The sequence below is a fragment of the Notamacropus eugenii genome, chromosome 5 (genome assembly GCF_028372415.1).
Source record: "Notamacropus eugenii isolate mMacEug1 chromosome 5, mMacEug1.pri_v2, whole genome shotgun sequence".
NCBI lineage: Eukaryota > Metazoa > Chordata > Mammalia > Diprotodontia > Macropodidae > Notamacropus > Notamacropus eugenii.
The window spans coordinates 65,329,618-65,356,691 of record NC_092876.1 but is presented as its reverse complement, the minus strand read 5'-3'; the positions used below and the strand labels follow the sequence as shown (position 1 = coordinate 65,356,691).

The 27,074-nt window shown below is 46.0% G+C and overlaps 1 protein-coding gene across 1 annotated transcript in view; it reads right to left on the bottom strand.

Moving 5' to 3' along the window:
• Positions 1 to 26,628, bottom strand: part of CLIC4 (chloride intracellular channel 4) — a 94,961-nt gene extending 68,333 nt beyond the window's left edge. The window contains exon 1 of the mRNA XM_072609356.1: positions 26,368 to 26,628. Coding sequence (XP_072465457.1) covers positions 26,368 to 26,439 — 72 coding nt within the window. The 5' untranslated portion in view covers positions 26,440 to 26,628. The remainder of the gene's footprint in view (positions 1 to 26,367) is intronic.
• Positions 26,629 to 27,074: the final 446 nt, after the last annotated feature.

Sequence of the window (27,074 nt, the reverse complement as noted above, 5' to 3'; positions counted from 1 at the left end):
AAGATGATGTCTAGGCTCTTTTTCTGATCATGGCTTTCAGGTAGTCCCATAATTCTTCCATTTTTTCATTCTTTTGGTTTTGTTTTGTGATTTCTTGGTTTCTCATAAAGTCATTGGCCTCTATCTGTTCCATTCTAATTTTGAAAGAACTATTTTCTTCAGTGAGCTTTTGAACCTCCTTTTCCATTTGGCTAATTCTGCTTTTGAAAGCATTCTTCTCCTCATTGGCTTTTTGAACCTCTTTTGCCAATTGAGTTAGCCTATTTTTCAAGGTGTTATTTTCTTCAGCATTTTTTTGGGTCTCCTTTAGCAGGGTGCTGACCTGCTGTTCATGCTTTTCTTTCATCTCTCTCATTTCTCTTCCCAGTTTTTCCTCCACCTCTCTAACTTGATTTTCAAAATCTTTTTTGAGCTATTCCATGGCCTGAGCCCACTGAGTGGGCTGGGATACAGAAGCCTTGACTTCCGTGTCTTTCCCTGATGGTAAGCATTGTTCTTCCTCTTCAGAAAGGAAGGGAGGAAATACCTGTTCACCAAGAAAGTAACCTTTCTATAGTCTTATTTCTTTTCCCTTTTCTGGGCATTTTCCCAGCCAGTGACTTGACTTCTGAATATTCTCTTCACACCCACTTCACCTCCAGATCCACCCAGCCAGTGCTTGGGGTCTGAGATTCAAATGCTGCTTCCCAGCCTCAGGGCTTCGGTGGAGGCAGGGCTGCTATCCAGTGTGAGATTAGGTTCAGGTGCTCAGGTGGGGGCAGGGCCACCTCACGGGCTCAGCTCCCTCAGGGGGTTTATGCAGAGACCTTCAACAATGGATTCAGGCTCCTGCCTGCCTGGGGAGCCCCCTGTCTGCTCCTGACTCCGCGGCTGCCTCCCGAGGGGGCCTGAGTTATGGGGGCACCCCACTCCCCTCTCGGCAAGCCTAGAAGACTCTCTCACCAACCTTTGGGGCCCGTGGGTGGAAGGACCCACGCGGCTGCTGGAGATTCTGTCCCTGAAGCCTGCTGGGATCCGCTCCTCTCAGTGCTGCGCGGCCAAGACAGGGCTGGGCTCGGCTCCTGGTCTGGGGCACGATGCACCTTTCGTGTCAGGTCTCTCTGGAACAGAAATCTCATCCGCTCCGTTGTTCTGTGGCTTCTGCTGCTCCAGAATTTGTTGCTCCAGAATCTTTTTTACAGATATTTTATGGGCTGTGGGTTCGGAGCTAGCATAAGTACGTCTTTCTACTCTGCCATCTTGGCTCCACCCCCCAAGTTTATATGCATCTTATAAATCAGACTCAATAACCTATGATACTTCCCAGAATCCCATTCACAGCTAACACTTGTGAAACACTCTAGAGATTGATGAATTAATGGATTAGCCAGTGCTTTCCTCACAACACCCTAATTGTAGGGAGAGCAGGAATTATTAATCCTGGGTCACAAAATCATGCAAAGTAAGAAGGGCCCTTTGAGAACCATTTAAGGTAACTTCCTCACTTTGTAGATGAAGAAACAAACCCAGAAATAAAAAGCCTGGCCAAGGTCCCACTCACTAGTCATGCAGTGGTCATGGGTCCCGTATGCTCCTCTGACCCTCCCACCATACTGGTGGCTCTCCAGATAACACTTGCAACTTCTAGCAAGCTTATAAAAGTGTGGGGGCTTTTGATGGGCTCTGTAACAGAATGAGTTGTGCCAGCTGAGGAGCATACATGCTGTGTGGCCCCAGAGGGGAGGCCCACTGTCTTTCTGCTCCAGTAGAACTTCTAATTCTAGCTCAGAAGAACCCTGCTTTCACTTTGCAACACTGAGGGCCTACTCCTGAGTTGGCTAAATCTGAACAACCCAAGAGTACCACTGAGCCACACAAATGCTGCCTGCTCAAAACAGGAGTGCTCAGGCTGACGGGAGACCTAACTGCCAAGAAATCCCACAAAGCTAGAGATGGGGATGCAACAGAGGGGAGCTCTGACATGGGGGCCTCAGTTACAGTATCTATCCCAATACCCCTGTGTTTCAGGAAGGGGGAAACAGAGCCTTTTAGAAAGGAAGTGGCTTTGAGTAGAGACCCAATCCTGGGTGAGAGAGCACCTGCCCTGGAGTCTCGGCCTCCTGACTCTTAGTCCAAGGATCTTGCCCCTACACCAGGCAGGCAGGCACTTCCAAAAATCAATTCTTGTCATCTTCTCTCTTTCTTTTATTCCCCCCAATAAGACTCCAGGACTCATCAGGCTGGTGATCTTTTCAATGAGCCAAAAGCAGGGAGATCCAAAAGTACCCACTGAGCTCACTAGCCAAGCTCCAGAAACTTCACAGATGTGACTTCACCCCTGGATTACACTCCTATATTTAGTTTATACCTAATATGGATATGTAAAGTCCCAAACTGATAGGCATTTCCTCCATCCAAAAAAAGAAACTGCTTGGCTCTTTGTCAACAATAAAAGGATTAGGCTTGAGCTTCTCAGAAGAACACCCTGCAGAGAAGACTGCCAATAATAAACAGGCCAGCTCTCTCAGACAGCAAGACCCCCACATTTCCAAGTCAGAAAGACAGTACCCTGACCACCAAATAAAAATCCCACACTCAAGGCAGAGGCTACTAGCCAGTCTCTTTATATATATTTAAAAGGCCTTTACAAAACCCTAATTAACCAGGCATTGGGAACACACAAGCAAAGTAATGGAATTTTCCAGTTGGCTTATTTAGCCACCAAAGAAGAACCCAACTGTCTGCCTAAGCCAGACAAATGTTTGAACACTCTCCTGACTTATTTTCACGAGGTGTTGCTTCTTCTGTTCCTGTTTTTATCCTTCACCAAAGTCTTTCTCTTAAGTTTCATCGTGGCTCTGCCAGTCGATACAAGTTCTGGGGGTTATGAAAAAGCTGGAAGAGCTCTGACCACAGGTCTAACAAAAAATAGGCATGTGTTGGCATTAGTGATCCATCAGCTGAATCCAGAAAGGCTCGTTCTCAGAGTGGCCATAAGAACTCTGAAGAAAACTGACCAACACATGCAGGACTTTACAATGGCAAAATCTGAGAGCCTCAAAGTATGATTTGCAATGATCCAGAAAGGGAAATAAAATGAAAAGAGCACCAATGAGGTGAAAATTCAAGATTCAAACGAATATGTGTGAAAAACCACACACACACACACACACACACACACACACACACACACTCTCTCTCTCTCTCTCTCTCTCTCTCTCTCTCTCTCTGAGGGAGGAAACAACCTGGCCTAGCCTTTAACTGGACAAAAATAAAGAGCTGACGGTGTGTTCTCAGGAATTGATACGTGTTCCATAGACACGTAAATAAAAGCCACATGAGGATGAAGGGCAGTATTAGCAATCACTGGAGGGATCAGGAAGGGCCATCAAGCCTTCAGCTACAGTCCAAGAGTGGAGAGGAGAACAGACAGCATTTCAAGGATGGACCAGAGGACAAGATGGAGCCCTGTGTGCTAGAAACAGTTTGGCTTCCACAGTTTCCATGTGCTGCAGAGGAAATCACACTGAAATGTCTGTGAGAGCTAGACTGTGCAGGGTTTTCGATGTCAGGGAGCTGCTGAAGACTTGTAAGAGAGGGAATGATGACTAAGCAGGATCAGACTTTTAGTAATATAAAAATGACACATGTGAAGAAGGAAAATTGGCGAAGGGAGAGACTGGAAGCAAAGATACCACTCAGCAGACTACTACAGTAGTGGGTGACAAGTGATGACAACCAGGAGGGCAGTAACTACACTGACGTACAGAATTGGAGAAGTCCAAGAAATTCGGGGGAGGAAGTATCAGCAGGACTTGGCAGCTGACTGTAAGGGAAGGAAACAGTCAAGGATAACAATCAGGCTGCAAACTGAAGTGACTGGAAGTGTGGCAGTGACTTTGACAGCAATAGAGAAATTTGGAAGAGGGGTAGGTCAAAGGGAAACACGATCTTTTCTATCCTGGACATCCAGGCAGAGATTTCCAGCAGGCCAGAGGCAATAGGGAAACAGAGTCAAGGAGAAAGAGAAAAGATGGGTATAGAGATGTGGGAGGAATCTACACATAGACTACCGAACCAACAGGTGCAAAGATCATCAAAAGAATGTAAAGAGATATGTAGAGGGCCTAGGAAGAGATAAGGAAACCCACACCTGATGGATAGGAAGAGGATGATGAGCAAAGAAGCCTGAGAAAAGACAGACCCGTAGTAATAGCCAAAATCCAGATTTCACATGTGAAAGAAAAAATATTGTTAAGCATTTTTAAAGGGAGAGGGAAACTGAAGTACCAAAGAATTACAGTCAGGATCACACAATCATACAAGACCTGTGAGCTTCCACTATGAATGAGAGGGAATCCTTGACTATTCCCCCACCCAAAAAAAAAAGAAACAGACTTGTGTCTTACAACCAAGATTAATTTACCCCACAAACCAGAGACAAATGTTACAGAGGGGAAAGTGATTTTTAGTGGAAGAGAGGCCTTAAAAGCATTTCCAATAAAGAAAGGAAATAAGCATTTATTAAGTGCTTACTATGTGCCAGGCACTGTGCTGAGCACTTTAAAGTAGTATCTCATTTGATCTTCGCAACAATACTGGAAATATCCCCATTTACTGTTTGAATGTTATCTCTATTTCACAGCTGAGCAAACTGAGACAGACAGAGAGGATGTGATTTCCCCAGGTGAACGCAGCTGATAAGCATCTGGGACCACATTTGAACCAGATCTTCCCGACTCTAGGCACCAACCAGCGGCTAAATGCAAACACAAGTGTCTAGAGAAACCTAGAAAGCCGCACGATGCCCGGAGAGGGGATCAAAACACGAGTAAAGGTTAGTCTCAACAAGGAAAAAGTTCACCTTTTCCAAAGAGGCTGGAGCAAAAGAAAGGGCAAACGGACAACAACGAGGAGCTTCCAGGTGTGAACAAGACGAGAAACTCAGTAAGAAAGAACCCACGGGGCAGGAGGAGTCTGGAAGAACAGTAGTTGGAAAGTTAGTCAGGGAAGAATTGAAAGGCCTGACCCACAACAAAACTGACATGAAAACAATGTGCAGTGGGCCAGGTCCTCACCATGCAGTGACCAGGATTCAGTCACGCAGGACACAAAACAAGAGCAGGCAGATGATGGGGAGAAAGACAGGTTTAGAGTCTGACAAAGTGTGGCTGCTTGGGGACTGGCTACAGCGGAAAGTGAGAGCGGAGAAAGAAGTCCAAAAAGAACCGAGAGGGCTGGGGGGACTGGAGGCCATGGTGATGACAAAAAATAATTTTAAGGAAAAGGAGGCAGAGGAAGAAATTGGAAAAATAAAAAGTTCTGGGCATAGAGAGGAATTTCAGAATGCTGGCTAAGAGAATCTGGCCTTACCCTAACATACTACAATATTAAGAATGACAGAAGTGCCTCAGGAAAAAAAAATTAGACAAATCCAAGTTATTACAATGTGATCTGTTCAGAGTCCTAGGTAGACTCAAAGGCTTTTTATCATGAGGGCTATCGCCCTCCCTACCTTATCACTGTGATACTCACTTTTATATGGCATGTTAAGGTTCACAAAATGTTTTCAATAGGCTATCTCATTTGGCCCCACTAAAAACCCTGAGTGATAGGTCAGCCAAGGAGCTCACTTAGTTTTAATGATGAGAAAACAGAAGTTCAGAGAGAGGACTAATAAATAAGACAGCCGAGATTCAAGCCCCCACCTCTTGGGGCCCCCAAGATTGGCCAAACACACAGCAGGAAGACAGGTACAGCTGATAAAAGGAGAGGCAGAATGCATGAAAAGGACACTGGCCTTGGGATTAGGACCCCTATAAAATCTCCACCTATAAAATGCACTCATACCTCAGAAGGGGGACAGAAATGCTCTTTTGTGAACAATCAAATCTGACAGACAGGTGAGCGGTTATTCCTCCAAAATGCTACAAGCAAGCCGCTGGACAGGCCTGAACAAGCCGGCTTTCTCTCTCTCATTCTTTCATCATGAGGAAATTGCTACCGTGCTGACTGAACTGCTTACTAACATTGATGTTTTCATCTCTTGCTATACCAGGTCTCAAGAAGCCATCCAGGCAGCTGACCTCGGAGGGGAGACTGCAGACTCCAACCTACCTTTGCTTTCCTAAGCAACCTAATAAGCACTGGATGCGTCAGGGTTTACAAACCACATGTCAGCAATACTACGTACAAGACTAAACCAGGAATTTATCTGGGCTGAGCCTTCCAATCTGTTCCAATTCAGAGTAGAGGAAGCTCCCCACTCACTTCTAGCTGCAGGCTAAAAGAACCCTCAGAGCTGTGATAGAGCAACAAAAATATCTTCTGGGGAACCCTCTCCTGGGTCATCCCACACACAGGTGGGATGCAGGTAAAGTGAGTACCAGCCCAACCCCAAGATAACCTTCGCTTCACTGGGACACTCTCCTACAGGCCTGTGATACCCTCATGAATCATTACCTAGTGCCAGATCCAGTTTGCCAGAGAAAGGAACAACCAGCAAGTTTGTATAATAATTTTCAATCTAGATCCCTAATCTTGACAATGTAAGGTGTTTACACAGGGATCACAAACATTACTTCACATTGGAAACACCTAAGTCTGTATCTCCCAAATCTACACCCAGCCATCTGAGAGCCACCTGGCAGGTGTTCAAACACTAAATATACCACGAGCTTCTCAACTCTAAAAGTCACTCCTCCTTTGGTTTTTCCTAGTTTTCTCAACAGCAACAGCATTCGCCTGTTCACACCTGATGTACCTTTGGCTCCTTGCCCCTCCTCACCTCCCACTCCAAGCAAGACCATGGTGATCACAACGTCTGAAAATGTTCTCCTTCACACATCCCTCCTCCTTTCTAGCTCAACTTCTCCCATTATTATCTGTCTAGACCACTCAACTATCACAGAAGCCTTCTAACTGGTCAGCCTACCCCCTCTCTCCCCCATCTCTCCCTCACGCCAATGCCAGCTTCACGCCACAACCAGATTTCTGTTTCACATTCTTATTTCTTAATAAAAATCATTTCTTATGCAGATATTGAATCACAAATGAGATCATGCTTGTCCTTAGCTGCCATATCGGGCCTTCCAAAAACTGATGTACCCTGCCTTTTGTGGCCCATCTCATAGCCCCCTCCACACTACATTGTGAACTCATGCTCCAGCTAGACTCAGCTTACTATTCATCCCTCTTACATCCTGTCATTTCCTGCCACCAAACCTTTGCTTATATTATTTAGCTATGCCTGAAACATTCACCTTCCAATTCTGTTAAACTGTCCTCATTCTTCAGGACTCAACTCAATGCCACATCCTCCATGAAGAATGCTCTGATTCCCTTAGTTGAGAATAATTCTTTTTTTTGAACTCATAAGGTGCTTTATTTTTGCTTTTCTTAAAACAAAAAATACTGGCATCCATCAGTACCCCTAAAAGAGCAAAGTTCTAGGACCAGGGTCCTCTACTGACCATTCAGAGGAAGTTGCCACCATGCCCTGGTAAGAGGGAATGGCTGATATAATTCCTACTATCAGAAACAAGTCAGAAATCTCAGAATTGAAAGGCACCTGGGAGTTCACCTACTTTACATAAAGATATAGATACACACATACATGTATGCATATATTCACTACATGTTACATGTATGTATGTATATTGTGTATGCCCTCCTTTCCCAAACCTGATTAGTACTTCACTCTGCCTCCTCTTGAAAACCTTCAGTGATAAGAACCATCCTACTTTGGTCAGCTCTAATTGTCTAATTGTCATAAAAGGCTGCTGGATTTGCCCCTACACTGGGCTTAAATCGGCCTCTCTACAGCTCCCTTCTATTAGTTTTAACCACCGGGGCCAAGCTAACCCTTGTCCTGCACAGCAGCTCTCCAAACACCTGCAGACAACAATGCAGCCTCCCCTCATGGTTTTCTTTCCCTAGGCTGACGTTCCCAGAGATTCCAACCGATTTTCTCAAGAATGCTGTTCCAACTGTTCTCTCAATTCCAGCCATCCTTTGCTAATGCTGCTACCATCTGTAAATGCTGCTCCCAGTAAGGTCTGACTAAGACCATCACCTTCCTCCTTCCACCTGCATTAATGCAGCGGAAGATTGTGCTGACTTTGGGGTTCTCTGAGCTTGGAGGAAAAGGGAGGTACCAGGGCACAAGTGAGCACATCGGTCACTTGCTTATTGTCAAAGCTTGGAGGATAATCTGGATAACCAGAAAAAGAGGTTCCCTTTGAGAACCTTTGGGCTAGAATCAAGACCCATTAAGACAAACATTCATCCATCATTTAGACTGTACAAATCACCATGCAATTCCTGTTCAGCTGTTTGCTTTGGCTTCTAACACAAAATGAAGTTACTGGCAACATTCAAGCAGATTTCTCCCTTTCTCCCAACCCTCACTGGAATGATACCATTAAAAGAAACTCTGCCCTGACCTCTGTGACTACCTCACTTAGTGAGGAATGCAGCGAAAATGTGCAAGTTAAAGTGGAATCCATCCGTTCTAAATAAAGCAGGTAGACTTCCCCTTCTTAACCTCCACCTGAGGTTCAGAGTGCTAATAATGAATGGGCAAAAGGGAACACAGTTTGAGGTAGCAGGACACAGCAGAAACAGTAGAAAGCACACCAGCTTGGGAGCCAAGGGACCTGGGTTCAAGATCTGGCCCTAAAGCTAGGTGACCTTGGCCAAGCTACAGTCCAGAACAGAGTCCAGCAGGCTTACACTTGAGAGTGAACACTATTACCTACACGTTGAGCCTGCAGGCCACTCAGATGGACACATCTTTTTTCAGATGACCTACTGTCCAGTGGTGTCTTCCCTACCTTGTACTTGGAGAGTTGGTTTTGTGAACACAACTGTGTATCTACATTTATCTCTATCTTCAGGCCAGCATTCAAACCTGTTGAGATTTTGGGGGCATCTTTTCTCTGTCATGCTCCAGTTCCACATCTACAAACTGGTCACTGAAAAAGGAATCTCACATTTAGAGTAGCAAGTGCAAAGTGGAACGTCTGTGGAGAGTCTAAACTTCACACTAAGTGGTTCTTAGCACCTACTGCCTACCAGCCAAAAGCCACAAAGGGTTAGAGGCTATTTTGGATTTCTCTGTATTTCCTGAGTTGACAAGCCTAAAGGATTCATCCAAGTGGCCAACTTCCTGGTCAGATGCCTCTCTGTACTACGCTGGAATGGTCCTTAGAAAACAATTTGGTGGCATGCTCCTACTCAAAGGAGTAGCTAAATGGTGCAGTGGATACAATTCTGAGCTTAGAAGGAGAAGACCTGAGCTTAAAGCCAGCCTGAGATACTTACAAGCTGTGTTACCCTGGGCAAGTCACTTAACTTCCACTTGCCTCAGTTTCCTCAACTGTAAAGTAGGGATAACAAAAGTACCTATTTCACAGGGCTGTTGTGAAGATCAAATGAGAGAATATTTTTTAAGGTATTTATCACAGTGCCTGGCACACAGTAAGCACTATACACATACTTATCCCCTTCCCTTTCCTATGACAATCTGTTAGTATGGCCTTCAATAACCCAACGTAAACCTTCATACTAATGAGAAATCAGAGCTGGACTCTGATGAGGCCTGATAGACTCAGAAGAACTCAAAGGTCTATTTGAGATTCCATTTTTTCCCCTTTTTTGAAAATTAGGCCTGGATACCCATCAAAAGCACCTTTGCCATTCTCCAGTTTTTCAGAGAGCCAAGAGTGAACGACTCAGAAATTATGTCCACCAGTTCTTTTGGTGTAGTTCACCCTGGCCACATGACTAACTCATCAAAGGCTATAAAGTCTCCCACTACTATCCCTCCTCACTTCTCTTGGGCATCAAAATTCCCAATCAGCCATTTGGTTTGCCCTTTCTGGTCCAAAGATCACTCTCCTTGGCAAAGAAGCCAGATTCAGAGTAAGAGGTCAGCAGCTGGGCCTTGATTCTATTGGCAGTTATGTCTTCCTCCTTCGGTCCTCTGGCCCCCAACAGAGCTTTAGAAAATCCCTTCTGGCCCTGCTGAGCTCTCCTCACCAGCCTCAGCTCCTGCCCAGCATTCACCCCCTGACTCATCACTCTCAGAGGCTTCTACTAGATTTTTTTAAAAATGCCTTAGGGTGGGCACTGTTTGGCTACTGTATCTCTGGGGCCTACCATGGTGCCTGGCATCCAAGTGCTAAAGAAATGCTGAGGGAGATGAATGAGCTGTCCTCATCTTTCATTCCCTGCCCCTGCTTCCCTCTGTGGTACACGGTTAGACGGAGTTCCCTGACAGTCCACGTTAAATGATCTCCTGCCCCTGCTTCCCTCTGTGGTACATAGATAGGCAGAGTTCCCTGACAGTCCACGTTAAATGATCTCCTGCCCCTGTTTCCCTCTGTGGTACATGGGTAGGCAGAGTTCCCTGACAGTCCACGTTAAATGATGTCCTGCTCCTGCTTCCCTCTGTGGTACATGGATAGGCAGAGTTCCCTGACAGTCCACGTTAAATGATCTCCTGCCCCTGCTTCCCTCTGTGGTACATGGATAGGCAGAGTTCCCTGACAGTCCACGTTAAATGATCTCCTGCCCCTGCTTCCCTCTGTGGTACATAGATAGGCAGAGTTCCCTGACAGTCCACGTTAAATGATCTCCTGCCCCTGCTTCCCTCTGTGGTACATGGACAGGCAGAGTTCCCTGACAGTCCACGTTAAATGATCTCCTGCCCCTGCTTCCCTCTGTGGTACATGGATAGGCAGAGTTCCCTGACAGTCCACGTTAAATGATCTCCTGCCCCTGCTTCCCTCTGTGGTACATGGATAGGCAGAGTTCCCTGACAGTCCACGTTAAATGATCTCCTGCCCCTGCTTCCCTCTGTGGTACATGGATAGGCAAAGTTCCCTGACAGTCCACATTAAGTGATCTCCGAGGTCTCTTCCAGCTCTCCAAGATGGCAATTCTAGCCCTGCAGTAGTTATCAGGAAATTCTTGGGGCAAGATGATAACTGCCATTTCTCCAGGGCTTTCAAAGCAAGTCTTGGTCCTACCGTACGTTATTTTTGGCCAGTCACTCCATTTTCTGAGAGAGGTTTCTTGGGGAGGGTTAGACTAGGGAAGAAAAAGTAGGTTTTGTCAATTGTTTTTGGCACAAAGGCCAAATTCTGAGTTCGGGTCTTCCTGCAATTTAAATTGATGACCTCTATGTGCATCTGAAAGCACTATATAATTATTAATTATTAATATGATGACAGTGATAACTCCCAGTTGAAAAAGGAGGCAGGAAGAACAGGCACCAGAAACATCAGAAGTCTTCCAAGGTGCCGGCAAATAAGACAACACAGATCATAGGAAGGCATGTCAAACAGATTCATTTTACCCACGATCAAGCGTCATTTCTGAGGTACAGAAAAACATCATTCTTAGAAGATTATCCTTCAACTAAGAGCCTCCCAGAGAAAAGGCTGTGTCATGCCCTTGTTCCATGATAACCTTATCTTCAAGAGCACAGTCTGGCACCAACTTCAGAAGAAAGCAGACAGGGTCTGGAAGGAGCCCTACCCACAGCAGCATGAGGCCATGCTTTCAACAATGAAACAAAGTTAATAAATGAGTTTGGGTTCTATACTAGTGAGGGCTCTTACGTTTTAAATCCAGGAGCATCAGGCCAGGATGTTACCTGTGATAAATGCTAAGACGACAGCAGATTCATCAAGCCACAATTCCCCTTCCTTTGAGGTTCACACTACGCTTCACGATGGGGAGGCGAAGAGAGGGTAGGTTTTGTCAGCTGTTTCTGGCACAAGGCTAAACTTTTACTTTATGCAATTTAAACTGATGACCTCTGTTGAAATTCTCATTCTGTTACTTGCTAGCCCTATAGCCTTGGATAAGTCATTTCCATTCAGTTGATGTTTTCTAGCCATACTACTCCCCCCACCCCCTTAAAGTTACCATGTCCTTCACTGGTCCAGGATACCTGGATGTGAAGAAGAGGCAATGCTGGGCACAGAATCAGGAAAAAGAAGTGTGGTTATGCTTTCATGGCACCCCTGAGAAATTCAGAGACCGAGGAGCAAACATTCCCTAGTTTACCTCACAGCAAACAAGAGGAAATGAGCCTTCCCAACATTCCACTCAAGGAAACCCTTCAAAAGGTAAATGAGGCAGGCTGGGCAAGCTGAAAACATATCACTGCGTGGCAGCTGTCCTAGGCTTCATTCAAAGGCCCCACCTCTGGTCAGATTCAATCTAGAAGTCAAGGTAAGCCACACTTGGAGAAAACTAAGAACCAAATCCACAGTGAAAGGAAGCTGTCTGGTTCAGGTCATCAGGACAACGGATGTCAACAAGGTGGGGTCTGTCTAGATGAGGGCAACCAGGAAGGACAGAGGCCCAGAGAACAGGCCCTAAAAGTATCAGCTGAAGGAAATGACAGGGGGAGCTTGAAGAAGAAAATAATGCAGAGATGATAGCTGTGGTTCAGTATCTGAAGAGCTAGCTGCAGGACAGGAGGGACAGAATCCGTTCTCCTTGGCCCCAGAACCTGACGATAGGAGTTAAGAGAATTTTGACTCAAAACAAAAACTCCCTAGCTCTTAGAAATGGTCCCCATACCTGGGCTTCCCTACCTCCTCTCTTCCTCACCTTGGGGCCCCACTTTGCAGACTCAGCCCAGATTAAATAGAAAAGAAGATTCTGAGCTTCCCTGGCATGGCTTTTAGAGTCAGAGGGAGGCTGTCAGATGTGGGCCTATGTCCTTCAGAACTCCGGGGGCTCCAGGCTCTCCTCGGTGAGTACTCCCCCTGCCTCCCCAGAGATTGTGAACCACTCAGTTGTTCTCATCCTTCAAGACCCTGGTCCATTTTATATTACTGACTGGGGGCAGGGAGGGGTTGGCAGAGGTAGTTCCTCGATAAAAGCTCCCTACTGGGAGGAAATCACCAACAGATTTGAGTCCAGACTCTTTCAAACTAGGGTACTATCACCCCAAGCAAGTCTTCACCCTTCTCAGGGCAACTTCCTAAAACTAGAAATGGCAGAGGACCAACAGTTTGTCTCCTCTCCTTCCCCCTCCCCCAAAATGAAACAAAATAAAATGAACAAGGTTGGTAAAGAGAACACTTGGGTGGTTTGCCACCTCTGCCATGGGGCAGATCACCCTGCACTGAAGTATACCGGTCCACATCTGACAGATTCATTTCATCAGTGGAGGCAGCTGCTTAGACTTGGTAGATTACAACCCTCAAAACCAGACTGGAAAAGGGGACAGAGGTGACCCTGGACTGACCTTCAAAGGTTCGGCCAGTGAAGCCCTCACTATTGTCAATTGTACCAAAGGGAAAGGGCCCAAGTATATGCCCAGACAACCTCTGATGGAGAAGTTCATTATCAACAAGCATTTATTAATGATCTAATGAAAGCCACAAACTCTACTGAGCCATGAGAACATGGAAAAAAGGCAAAAAAGAGTTCCTACCTTCAAGGCCCTAACCCTGTAAGGGCAGACACCATGTAAATAATCAGGCCAGTCAAGGTATAGACAGAGTAAATGGAAAGTGATCTCAGATAGGACAGTCTCCTACAGAAGGCAGAGGATGAGTTGAGCCAAAAGGCTGGCTACCAGGAAATTTGTTTTTGTTTTTGTACATGGCAACCTATGAAAATGATGCCTGGTAGACAAAATGGGGCTTAAAAAAAATCAAAGCCTGTAACTTGGCTTGGCACCACTGAAGTAAAACTGCTCTTCACTGTAAAATGAAGGGTTTGGATTCCAAGGTCTCTCAAGTTCCTCCCAGCTCGAGATCTGCGATCTTGCAAAGCCGGACATTTAGGGTTGGTACCCCTGTGCTATGCCATTACGCCGTCTACTTTTTTTAAAGGACATTATGTGCTTTGTTTTCCCCGGACTGAAATTGTGCTGCCCAAAGAAAGAAGAACGTGCCTGTAAACAAATGCCTTAACTAAAAAGCAATCCTAAACTCCTTTACCTCTCTCTTCTCCTAGGACAATGAGGAAAGATGTCAATCATCTTTCACGCTGTTATTTTCATTTTCACAGACAGTTAAACATCAGAAAAGCAAAGTGTTTTAATTCAGGTGGGAAAGAACAGAGAACCAGGAGGTCTTCAGACAAAAGCTGGAGGGCCATTTGTCAGGACAATGCCAGTCTCCAGTCCGGATGGGCTCAGATGGCCTCAGATGGCCTAGAAAGTCCTGCCAATCCAAAATGGACGCGGTGGCCACGCGCCCAAGGGCCAGAAAACACAAAGACCAAATGAAAGCCCACCCAGTGAGGCTGGAACTACACCTCGACTTCATATGCAATCTTCATCTTTAAAAAGAGACTGTGAAATTCCTGGTGGAATAATCAATTGATTGGATAAAAAAGGAAAATGCCCAGTTAAAGTTACTTGAGAAAAGAGATTTTTTGTCTCCTCATTCCAATGGGTGAACTCTCACGGCTATAAATAATTCAAGAACCATTTGTTAAGCACTTACTATACTCCAGGTGTTAGGGTGATCCCTGTGCTTGTTGGTTCAAATTAAATTCAAACACTTATTAATCGTTCACTGTATACAGGTGGACGGAAGAAACAAAGCTGGAAATCACTGACACAATGCTAGCCATCCCTTCCTGACTGCACTCACAGCACAGTAAGGAGAACTAAAACAAGCGCACACAAAATAATGAGCACAATTAACATAAAAAAAGACACAAAATGACAATTTGAGGAGAACCTGGACAGAGCCTGGCTGGACTGACACCTCCAGCTCTTCCTGAATTTCAACCAGTGTCTCAATGTCCATCCCCCACAGCTGGCAGCCGTGTTGGGTGCTGCCAGATTTCACGAAATAAGTAAATTTATCCCTTTCTTGAAAAGAACAAGTCAGGTCAGTGGCCTTTCTGGCTTGTTAGGATGTCCAACACGGAAAATATCCAAGTCTACTGCACAAAACCCAAAACAGTGGGGGAGGAAAGGAGGAAGAGCTCATGTGCTGGATGGCCCCCACACCACATCTAATCAAGAACTTCCCTCCTCTCCTATGCTGGCTACTTTTCACCATTCTCTCCCACCTGGAGAAGCCCTTAAATATTTTGAGTAAACTCTCAATTAGTACTACATATCTGTTCCCAGGCTAGAAAGCAGAGGAGAATATGCCATTATTTTTCCAGAGAAAGCCAGATATGACGAGCCAATATGTAACACAGTCATTAAAAGGTGAGTCAGTCCAACTGCCAAGAGGCATCAGCTGCAGGAGCGTGGAGGGCAGAGATAACAGGTTTTTGATACATGCTGGCTGCAGAACCCTAGGGAGGTCACTTAACCTGTTGAGTGTCCTGGCCAACCCTAAGCCTCTCAGGTGTGAATGTCATGACCAGAGAAGAGTCTCCTACACCAATGAAATTAGAGTGGGATCAAAAAAGTTTTGTTTTGTTTTTAATTAAAGCTACCCATAATTAAATTGGGGGAAAAGAAACCAAGAAAGTCTGTTTGCCCTCATGGACTCAGAATTCTAAGAGTATGGGCAGCAATACTGGGCATCCCTTCTGCATTTCTGGCATTACTAGCTTAGATTCATCTGTCATCTGAGGAAGAAGGGATCACAGAGACAACTATGTCATTCAAGGCCCTTGTTTATGCACAAGGAAACTGAAGCCTAGGAGGTAGGTGAGCAGAAGAAAGCACATGACTTTTTAGGGTCAGTGACCTGGACTGCAATCTGTCACTATCTCTATCACCTTGGGGGACTCAGCTCAACTGGCTGGATCTCAGTTTCATAACCTGTAAAATAAGGGAGTTAGATTAGAGAATCCCTATGCTCCTTCCTCCTGCAGCTAACTACCTGGCCAGGACTCTCACCCAGGTCTCTGGATGCCTAGGTCAGCTCTTTCTTCTTTGGGTAAAAAGGGTGTCAAAAAAAAAAATTCCCAATATCATGCCTTTGTTTTTTAATATAATCCAAACCAAACTAAGCACTTACTATGGATTGGACTCTGAAAATACAAGGATAAAAAAAATAGTCCCTGCTCTCAAGGAGTAGTCTCCTATTCTAGCAAAATTCCATGTTAATCTTCCTCTCCTTACCTGTCTTCCCAAAGCAAATTACCCAGATTCAAATCCCAGTTTCCCTCCCTGCTGACCCCACGACATTGGGAAATCCCAGAAGCTCTCTAGGCCTAAGGGTTCTCATTTATAAAGTACCAGAGTTCGACCTTTTACATTCCTTCTAACCCTAAATCTATGGTCCTCCAATAGATGCCACTTAAAACTATTTAGTTACTTCAGCATCCATCCAATCGATAGATTTTCCATTCACTATTCAGACTCTTTCCTCCCCTGCCGCGCCCCACATTTGCTATACTACCTCAGTGACACGTGACCTGTACAAGTGAGCTTCCTGGTCAGTTTCACAAAAAGGTGAGTTAGTCCAGCTCTGGCATCTGAAGGGACCTCAAAGTACAAATCATCCCTGAGTAAGAATCTTGCCTCCGATTAATGCCCTCCAAGCAGGGAGAAGGCAGTGAGATAGAGTAAAAAGAGAATGATAGAAAGGCTGAAGAAAAGATTTTTATGGCCCTGTAAGTCTGCTAAGCCCTTTATAAACAGCCTCTCCTCTGATATTCACAACTGGGGGAGGTGGGGAACCATTATTTTTCAGATGAGGAAACTGAGGCTGGGAGAGGTAAAGTGACTTTGCCCAGAGCCCAGTTAATCAAGTGTCAAACTCAGGATGATAACACACAGAGGGAGTGGTGGGACAAACAAACTGTAATCCTAAAATGTGAATTATTCTCTCCTGAAGCTTCCCTTGGAAAGTACTTTTAAGTACTTAATAAGAAGTGATAGAGCCCTTTCATACTGACTTCATCATCCACATCTGCACCTTCCACCCATTCCACCCTCACCTCTGCCTTCTATGGCCTCTAACTGACCTGATTTCTCCCTGTGAATAGGTCACAATCTAACCTGACTATAGAGTATTAGTAATTAGTTCAACACAATCAACAATTTGGGGAAGAGGAAAAGTAGGAGGGGAGTGCCTAGTGTCTTGCCCAACAAATGCCAGATAAATGTCCTCCCTCCATCAATGAGTATTGGTAACTGGAGTCTTCTGAAAGCCCCTGTGCAGGCCGCTGAGCAAGCAGCATGAACACTTCAGGAATCCAGGGGACACAAAGAAGGCTGCTAAGAAGGGGAGAGGACCCAGGGGCTGCTCCCCACTTGGAATACAAATGCTGTGAAGGTAGGGCACTAAGATCTCCCTCTTCTCCAGGGGTGGCTGCTCCACTTGGACAGTATCTGGGCCCAGGCTCTTCTGGGCAGCCCTACGCAGCAGGCTTTTTTTTTTTTTTGCTCTCACAAGGCTGCAATTAAATGAGTTGTGCTTTCAAAAAAAAAAAAAACAGCAGAAAAGAAAAGAGGAATGAAGGAAGAGAAGAAAGAGGACTCAAACAGGGCTAATTACTATTCCCACTACCAGTGTCTGGGACTGGAATCTGAGGCTAGTTAGAGCTAAAATTTTCAGATTTTAAAAAAATGAAGACAAAGTAAAAAGTTAGACTTAGGAGTCAGCTAAGTACAATCTCCATGACTCCATTTGGGGTTTTCTTGAGATACTTAAGTGGTTTATCATTTCCCTCTCCAGCTCATTTACTGATGAGGAAATTGAGGCAAACAGGGTTAAGTGACAGGGTCACACAGCTAATAAGTGTCTGAGGCCGGATTTGAACTCAGGAAGTTGAATCTTCCTGACTCCAGGCCCTGTGCTCTATCCACTGCAACACCTACTTAATCACATATAGGGAGTTTATAGCTAAAAACCAAGGCAATCATGACCTGGCTGCTGGCTGCTATTTCCATCCTTTGCAAGGCTGCTTAGTGGTTCAGTTCAAGAACTGCCAAACCCATCCTGACTTTCCCCCTACTTGGAAGAAATTTTTATTCATGCCTTAATCACTTCCTGTCCTGCCTAATGCAAATTCCCTTTTATGGCCTTTCTAAGTCCCTCCTCAAGAAAACTCAAGCCACAGTGGCTCCACAGCTCCAAGAGCACAGGAAGTGGGCAGGTCAGTCATCGCTCTCCAGCCTCCTACAAGCCCCCCTTCACAAGTCTCTTAGCACATTCATTCCAGGTTTTCCTCCAAGACTCAGGAAGAGTTTACCACTTCAGGCAAGTCATTGTCATAGCTCTGGGCCTCAGTTTCCTCATCTGCAAAGTGAGAGCAACAGATTGAATGATCTCTAAAGGTCAGTCCAACTCTAATGTTGAGATTCTGTAATGCCATGAATTCACAATTCATTAAACTGAATGAGAGCTTAGAACCTTTTCTTCTCTGAGTTCTCTCACCTTTAAAAAACCAACCCTGTACTTTAGTAGTATTAAAAGAATCACTGATAAGCCTTCAAAGATAGTCTAGGAAAAAGAAAAAAAGGTAAAGATCCTTGCCATTGCCACTGGGGAGCAAGAAATACAAAAGCTCAAAAGCCTGAATTTTCCCTCAAGAAGCTCAGTAACAATCTGCCAGACTCTCTAGACCCAAGATAACATTCTCTTAAATTTACCTGGGTTTTCTGTTCATTTATTTCACTAACTTCTCCCAGGAGATCTCTAACCCCTCCTCATTGTGATAGGAGATGGCCTAGTACAACTTCAGCTGAGTAAAGTAAGGACCCTGTCTGCTCTGGCCATATATTTGGTCCTAGTTGCTACTGACCAGGACAGGCTGGGAAAAGAGATCCAGAAAGAAGGTTGCATCCTGAAAGTGGGGACACGGTGCCGGGCAAGCTCTCCAGAGCCTAGGGTGGATTTTCCGAGTCTGTCGGTTTATAAACAGCCGCCTGGCCGGCACCACAAGTTTGAATGATTCCCATCCTCAGGCTTCTTCCTTCCAAGGCTATCAATCCTGCACCAGTTTCCTGCCTCTAAATGATGTCAAGAGCCAGCACCCTTGCCATTCTTTGCCCTTCCTCTTTCTTTTGAATGGTTCACCTCCTCCTCTGCATTCAGTTTAATTTAATTCAACAAACATCTATTAAGCAAGCACATACACTATATGAAATGCAGTGTGCCACACACTGACTGCACAGAGACAAAAAAGGAAAGTCTCTAACCTCAAGGAGTTTACATTTTACTGATGCAGGGAAATCATTTGGATTCCCACAAGTAAATACGAGATAATATGGGGGAGGAGAATGCAGGGTCCTGATTTGGGGGAAAAGCAGTGAGGAGGGAACGCATTCCGGGTATGGAGAGCAAAGGTGGCAGAAAGAGAGTGAGGAGTTTGGGAAACAGCAATCAGGCTGGGTGCGCTGAAATGCAGTACATTCAGGGGAAAATATGAACTACATTTGGAAAGGTAGGTTGGAAGCAGATCTGGAGAACACCAGACTGGGAGTCTGTCTTGTTCTAGGCACCATGGACCCACCTTACTCTCTGAGGCAGGGGAGTGATACAGAAGAGCTATGTCCTAGGAAAGTGATTTTGGCAGCAGTGTGGAACTGGGGAGCAAGGAGACCTATTAGAAGAGGAGTACAATAATCCTGGGAAGAGGGAATGAGGACCTGAACTGGGGGAATGGATATGGAAAGGGGCTGGATGCAAGAGGCATTACTGAGGCAGAAGTCATGAGCCATGAGGGAGAAAGATTTCAAAGTACCTCCAAGCCTGCCATCCTGAGGGCGGGTGCAACTGAAAAGAAGGTTTCTGGTGGCAGAGCTTGGCCCTGTGCTGTTTATGGTTTTTATAAATAAACTGCATAGATCCAGACAACATGCATTTCAAATCAGCAAATGACACAAAGCTGAGAAGGACACGTGGAATTATACTCAGTATCTAAAACAGTCGAGTTTAACTGATAAAGATGAAATTCAGTAGGAATAAATGCAAAATCCAACACTCAGGTTTAAAAGCTCAATTTCACAAGTAAAAGATGGGGAGACATGGTAATACAACAATTAATCTGCAGTTAAAGGGCTGGGGATCTTAGTGGACTAAAAGCTTCTGGAATAAATGAGGTGCTACGGCAACCCAAAAAGCCTGCACAATCTTCCAGGCAAGAGCTCTGTTGTACTCAGGCCTCAGCTGGAGAGCTGGTCAGTGGTGGGTACCATGTTTGGGGAAGGACCTTGAAAAGCTGGAGAATATTGGTAGTAGGGCAAACAGGAAGGTGAAGGGCCTTCAGTCTATGCAGGCCTAGAGAAATCCATTCCATTTAACAGGCATGAGCCAGGTAGACCTAAAGATCATTCCTACTGACACACACATCTCCAGCGCACTTATTGTCCATGCAATATTGGGTTGGTTGGCTGCAGTCCTTTGTTCTTGAAGAGGACCAAAATGACATCCCTACATTAGAGTTGAGTTACAGTGTGTCTGCCTCTGTCCGATCAGACCAATACAAGCTTGGAATGCTCTCCTACAGGTCAGGCACAAGTAGTCCCATGTGACCTGGGTAGCAGAGTCTTAACTCCCCCTGTGGAGTACAAATAACTCAGTGAGAGGAAGGCTGACTTCTCACGTACATTCCGTCTTCCTCAGTGCCATACGTGATGTTCCAGACACAGTGATCACATAATAAATGAGGGTTGTACTGACTGCACTGGTGGTTTACTGTTCTGTGCGGCAACAGCATGTTGGGCTGAAGGAAGCTTGGAGAAGAAAAGACTTTCCAGGAACATGAGAACCATTTAACATTTGAAGGACTGTCTCATGCAACAGGGATTAGACTTGGTCTGTTTGGCCTCCTGAACGCAAAACTAGGAGCAACAGGTGGAAATTGGTGAAATCAAGATAGTGACTTGATAGAAGGAAAAAACTTACTAAGAATTGGAGCTATTTTAGTCAGAGAGGAACAGGCTTCCTCAGGAGACGGTAGATTATCCCTCAATGCATGTCTGAGCCTTAGTTTTCTCATTTTTAAAATAAGAAATGGCAAAATCTTATGTCTTGGTTCCCAATATACTGACCATCACTCCACAATCTGTGTAGTCTTGCCCTATTAGAATGTAAGCTCCTTGAGGGTAGGAACTGTCTTACTTGCTTCTATTTAACATTTAGAAAAATAGCTGACAGTTTTCAGAAGAAGAAAGCAAAGCTCTCAACAATCACATGAAAAGTGCTCTAAATAACTACTGATTAGAGAAATGCAAATTAAAACAATTCTGAGATACCACTTCACACTATCAGATTGGCTAACATAACAGCAAAAGAAAAGGACAAATGCTGGAGGGGCTGTGGAAAAACTGAGAAACAAATGCACCGTTGGTGGAGTTGTGAACTAGTCCAACTGCTCCAGAGAACAATTTGGAACTATGTCCAAAGGGTTATAAAGCTGTGCATATCCTCTGATTCAGCAACATCATAAGTAGGCCTTTATCCCAAGAGATAAAAGAAAATGGAAAAGGACCTATTTGCACAAAAACAAATTTATAACAGCTCTTTTTGTGGTGGCAAAGAATTGGAAATTCAGAGGATGCCCATCAATTGGGAAATGGCTGAAAAACATGTATGCGACTCTACTGTGCTATAAAAAATAAGGAACAGAATGGTTTCAGAAAAGGCTGGAGAGACTTATATGAACTGATGCAAAGTGAAATGAGCAGAACCAGGAAAATATTGTATACAATAACAGCAAACTATACAATGGTCACAACTGTGAAAGACTTAGCTACTCTGATGAAGGCAATAATCCAACAAAACTCCAAAGAACCTATGATGAAAAATGCTATCCACCTCCAGAGAGCAAGCTGATGAACTCTAAATGAAGATTTAAACATACTTCTTTTACTATATTTTTCTAGGGGTTTTTTGTGTTTTCTTTTGCAACATGCTTAATAGAGAAATATGTTTTGCAAGACTTCACAGGTATAATTGATATCAAACTGCTTGCCTTCCCAAGAAGGAGGGTGGGTCAGAAGGGAGGGAAAGAATTTGGAACTTAAAATTTTTAAAAATGAATGTTAAAAAATTTTAAAGGTAATTGAGAAATATTTAAGAAGTAAAGATATTTTCAAAATGCCTGACACATAGTAAGCATTTTGAAATCCTTTTTCATTCATTCGTTAATAACAAAAAGAAGGCAGGATTTGAAGACAAATTTAGAGAATTCAGAGACCTGAATTTAAAACCTCCTCCCCCTCCCTCCATGATACTGATTTCTGTGTGATCTTAGGCAATTCACCTTACTTATCTAGGTCTGCTATAAAGGGGAATGAGGCTGAGTAGTCACTGAGGCCCCTTCCAGCTCTGAGCTTTGGGATCCTAGGCTGATGCCTAGGACTTCCTTTCCATGTGTTTCAATTTTCTTATCCATAAAAATCAAGGGCTTGGACTAGATGAGCCCTGAAGTCTTTTCTAGCTCTATATCCTCTAACACCAAAATAGGTGGCATTTGTATAGCACTTCACAGAACTAAGTCAGTGGCTCCTCAGTAAGCTACAAGATAGGGCAATTATTACTCCTTATTTTGTAGATAAAGAAGCTAGGGCTCAGAAAAGCATCTTGACCAAGCTCATAAGCAACAGAGAACTGGTACTGGAACCCAAATTTTCTGTCTCCAAGTCCAGTGTCCTTCACTGTCTCATACAGGTCATTCAAACATCTTTTAATCTGTCTCCCAGAAAAAGCTGTTTTAAATCTATTTCATCCAGGTTACATGCCATAAGTATAAATAGTAATGTTCTGCTACAAATTCAGAGTAGAACAAGTTTGTGACACTACCATTGTGGCTAACACAAGGATAACAGCCATCTCCCTCTACTCTCACTGTCCTAAAAAATACTGTATTGACTTGAATAGTCCCCCCATCACCACCTCAAATGTTTCCCACGTGGGTTCTGAAAAGAGAATCTGAGAAAAAAAGGACCATCCCACTGATCCTGTGTTTTGAACTGCTACTGATGGCTGTCACATATGGAAGCCCATCCCCCATCTCCACCTCGGGGCTTCCTTCCCCAGTCCTCCTTGACTTCAGTGCCTTCCTGTGGAGCTTGTCCTTTATCTGCCTGGTAGATATCTTACAGTACAGAGTTGTTTGCATGTAGACTCATGCATTGGAATGTGAGTTCCTTGAGGGCAGGCAAGAGAGTAGAAAAGTACCAGACACATAATAAATGCAGGTTGATTAACAAAACAATGAAGGATAAATTGGCCCATCAAGGTGATTCAAATAAGAACAAATTAAGTCTCTCAACTCTCTTCAAATTAAGAATGAATTTAGTGAGAGCTGGCAAATTTAAGACAAGGCTTCTGGCACTCAAGGGCAGAAAAGGTTCAAAACCAGTCCCTGCCCTCCCTTCAAACACTCCCTTATCCCCCAATTTCAGATCCTTTTGAAGGGAAGACCTGCCACCCCAAATACTTCCAAAACCATGGAGTGACCTGGAGCTGGCTTAACTGGCTGGTCCTTCTCTGAATCAAAGGGTGAAACCAATATCTGAAAGAAATCTTCCATTTGAAGACCTTTATATCACTTACAAAACAGCACTCTCTCTCCCAAACCAACCCCTGCCTTTCACTCAGAAAATTCCTGAGAGGGAAAAATATAAATTCAGAATTTTAAATTACCTTGTCATTGGAATGATGATGTCCAACCTTCATAAGCTCTCCCCCAGCTATCTTCTCACAGCACTTGGTTGGAACTTATTTGTCATGTAATATATATTACAGGGACCTGTGCTCATATTTATGCCTTATGAGGGCACACCTCCCTCCTCAGTTGGCCCAAAGCACAACTTGGTATACAACTGGTCGTCATTAATAAAAGTTTGCTAAATGAGAGCATGTTAAAAATTGCTGTTAACATCTAAGTGAATCTCTCTCCTTTCACAAACCAGGTTAAAAATTCTCAGACATTAAAGAGGCTGACCACAGACCTACACACGTGTAAAAATTCTCTCCCCTCTCACTTTTGAGTGAAAATATCAAGAACTAAACAATAGAGAGATGTTATGAGTAATTATTCTAGTAGTCTAGAAACTTCATTAAAAAAAAAGGTAAAGCAACAAGAGGAAAAAAATAATAGTGTAAAACCCTCATGCACAATGGCTTTGGATGTTTTGGTCATCACAATTTCTCTGCTAAAACAAAAGACAACACACAATTGGTCCTGTGACAGCAACACATGCTACTGTGGCCAAAATGTTGAATCATGCAAATACTCGATGTTTGAGAAAGAAGAAAGCCAGATGGTCAAAGAATTAACTAGGAAAGTTATGTTATTTTTTCCAGAGGCTAGGGAATTGATCCATTTTTATAGCAATTTTTCAAAAAGTTATATTTTAATCCTAGCTAGTCAAATTAGCTCAATAGGAGGAGAGCTAGGGAAGCTACTATTTTTTTTCTGATGCTATGAATCACAACTTGTATTTATACAGCACTTTAAGGTCAACAAAACTCTGAATAGACTTTATCTCATCTGAGGCTCACAAAAGCCCCATTCGACCAATGAGGAAACTAAGTTCAGAGAAGTCAAGTGCCGTAGCTCAGTAGGTAGTTAGTGCCAGAAGCAAGATCGGAATTCAGCTCTCTTCTGACTTTAAACTCAGAAATCTTACACTAGAGTGCCACTTCCTAAAATGCTTTGTTCTCAAAAAACGTTTCTCTCCTCACAAGTGTCTTGGCTGGATAGTACCTTGGCTTCAGGGACTTCCAACAAAGCTAGGGAGAGGCTCAGAGTGGGCTAAAGACCACAGAGGAAAAAGAGAGGAGTCATGGAAGAACTCTGCACAGAAGGGTTCTTGGAAAAGCAGAGGGAAAGGACACAAGTATGTATTAAGGACCTACTATGCGCCAGGCACCGTCCTTTACAGAGACCTCATCTGAACTGAACACAACAACCCTGGGAGGTAGGTGCTGTGGGTTATTATCCCCATTTTCCAGCTGAGCAAACTAAGCAATGACTTGCCCACGATTACATAGCTTGTATGCGTCTTTGGCTGGCCTTGAACTCAGGGTCCTCCAGCTCCAGGCCCAGCTGCCTCGGGAGGGGGCCAGACTGGGAGAGGTGGGGTGACAGTTTTATCACAACAGCTTTCCACAATTCCACAAAGGTTCTCCCATAGAATCTCACCTTAAAGACTCTAAAATTTGGGGAAAGAATCTTTCCCACCCACAAACGTCCCTAACAACCCTGGAGGGAGCTTATAACTTAGAGCCAAAGACCAAAGTTTGAATCTCATTTTCACTCATAGGTCGTGTGACTCTGGGAAAAGTCACTGGTACTTCTGAGGTCACACGGTGAGCGTGTGCAGAATGGGGGTGGATGGCAAGGCTCTAACGGCCCTTCCACGTCTAACTCTGAGAGCTCGGGCGTTCTGCTCACTCAGTTCTGGGCTAAGCTGCCAGCTTGCTGCCAGCTCCAGCTCCTGTGTGCCAGAGCCCTCCTTCCACCTCTGAAGTCCTGTGTTCTAAGAGCTCTCCGCCCTCCCGCCGGGACATCCCGTGTTCTAAGAGCCCTCCCAGCCAGGACACCCCGTGTTCTACGGCCCCTCCCGGCTCGGGCATCCCGTGTTCTACGGCCCCTCCCGGCCCGGGCACCCCGTGTTCTACGGCCCCTCCCAGCTCGGACATCCCACGTTCTAAGAGCCCTCCCAGCCAGGACACCCCGTGTTCTACGGCCCCTCCCGGCCCGGGCACCCCGTGTTCTACGGCCCCTCCCAGCTCGGACATCCCACGTTCTAAGAGCCCTCCCAGCCAGGACACCCCGTGTTCTACGGCCCCTCCCGGCCCGGGCATCCCGTGTTCTACGGCCCCTCCCGGCTCGGGCATCCCGTGTTCTACGGCCCCTCCCGGCCCGGGCACCCCGTGTTCTACGGCCCCTCCCAGTTCGGACATCCCACGTTCTAAGAGCCCTCCCGGCCCGGGCACCCCGTGTTCTACGGCCCCTCCCGGCCCGGGCACCCCGTGTTCTACGGCCCCTCCCGGCTCGGGCATCCCGTGTTCTACGGCCCCTCCCGGCCCGGGCACCCCGTGTTCTACGGCCCCTCCCGGCCCGGGCATCCCGTGTTCTACGGCCCCTCCCAGCCTGGACATCTCTAAGAGCCCTCCGTTCTCCCAGCCGGGACATCCCACGTTCTACGCCCCTCCTGGCTAGGACTCTCTCTGAGCCCTCCCCCCTACACACACCCCCTTTCTCCACGTTCTAACAAAGGTTCCCTCCAGCCCACGATCCCGGCGCTCTCTCGTGGGACGGGGTCTTTAAGCGGGAGGCTGGCGGCACGAGGCCCCGGGCAGCCACGGCGGCCCCCACGCTCGCGGCAGGACGCGCAGCCGGGCTGGCTGTCCCGGAGCTGCTCGGGGCTGGCGGCCCGGCAGAGACAATGGGCCGGCTGGGCGGGCTCGGAAGGGGCGCCGCTCCGAGCTCCCCCGGGGTCCCTCCCGTCGGGTCCCGGGCGCCCCTCACCTTGACGAAGAGCTCGATGACGGGCTCTTTGTCCTCCTCCTTCAGCCCGTTTACCGGCATCGAAAGCGCCATGGCCAAGCTCGGGCTCCCCGGGCTGCTCGCTACTGGTCCGGCCGCGCCTCCGCCCGCTCGAGCTCCCGCGCTCGCACTCGCTCTCGCGCTCCCTCCGGGACCGAACGGACGCTCTGCCTGCTCAGCGCGACTGAGGGGAGGCGGCGGCCGGCGCTCGTGCCCACTCCAACGGCCGGCGGGGGCGGGGCCAGTGCGCCTCGTGCCGCCCGCCCCTCCGCCTATCCCCACGCCAGACTTCCTCCGAGCCCCGCCTCCTCCTTCTCCTGGTCCCTCCCACGACCTCCGCCCCACCCACATCCCTCTCCTTGCTCTGTACCGCCCCTCCTTTCCTCTTCCCTTCCCTCTCCCCCTCTCGGCTCCGCTTGCCCCACCATGGCCCCTCCTCACTCCTCCCTTCCCCTCCCCATCCCTATTCCCTTTGCTCCTCCTCCTCCTCCACAATCTCCCCCCTCTCCCCTTCGTCTCCCTCCCTCTCCTCATCCTCTTTCCTCATCTCCCACCACCGCTTTTCTCTTATCCCTTTCCTCTCGCCTTTCCCTCTTTACCCACTTCCTTCGTTCTCTTTTTCTCAGTCAACAAGCATTGATTTCGAACTTACTATGTTCCACGCACTGTGCTAAGGGCTGAGGCTACTA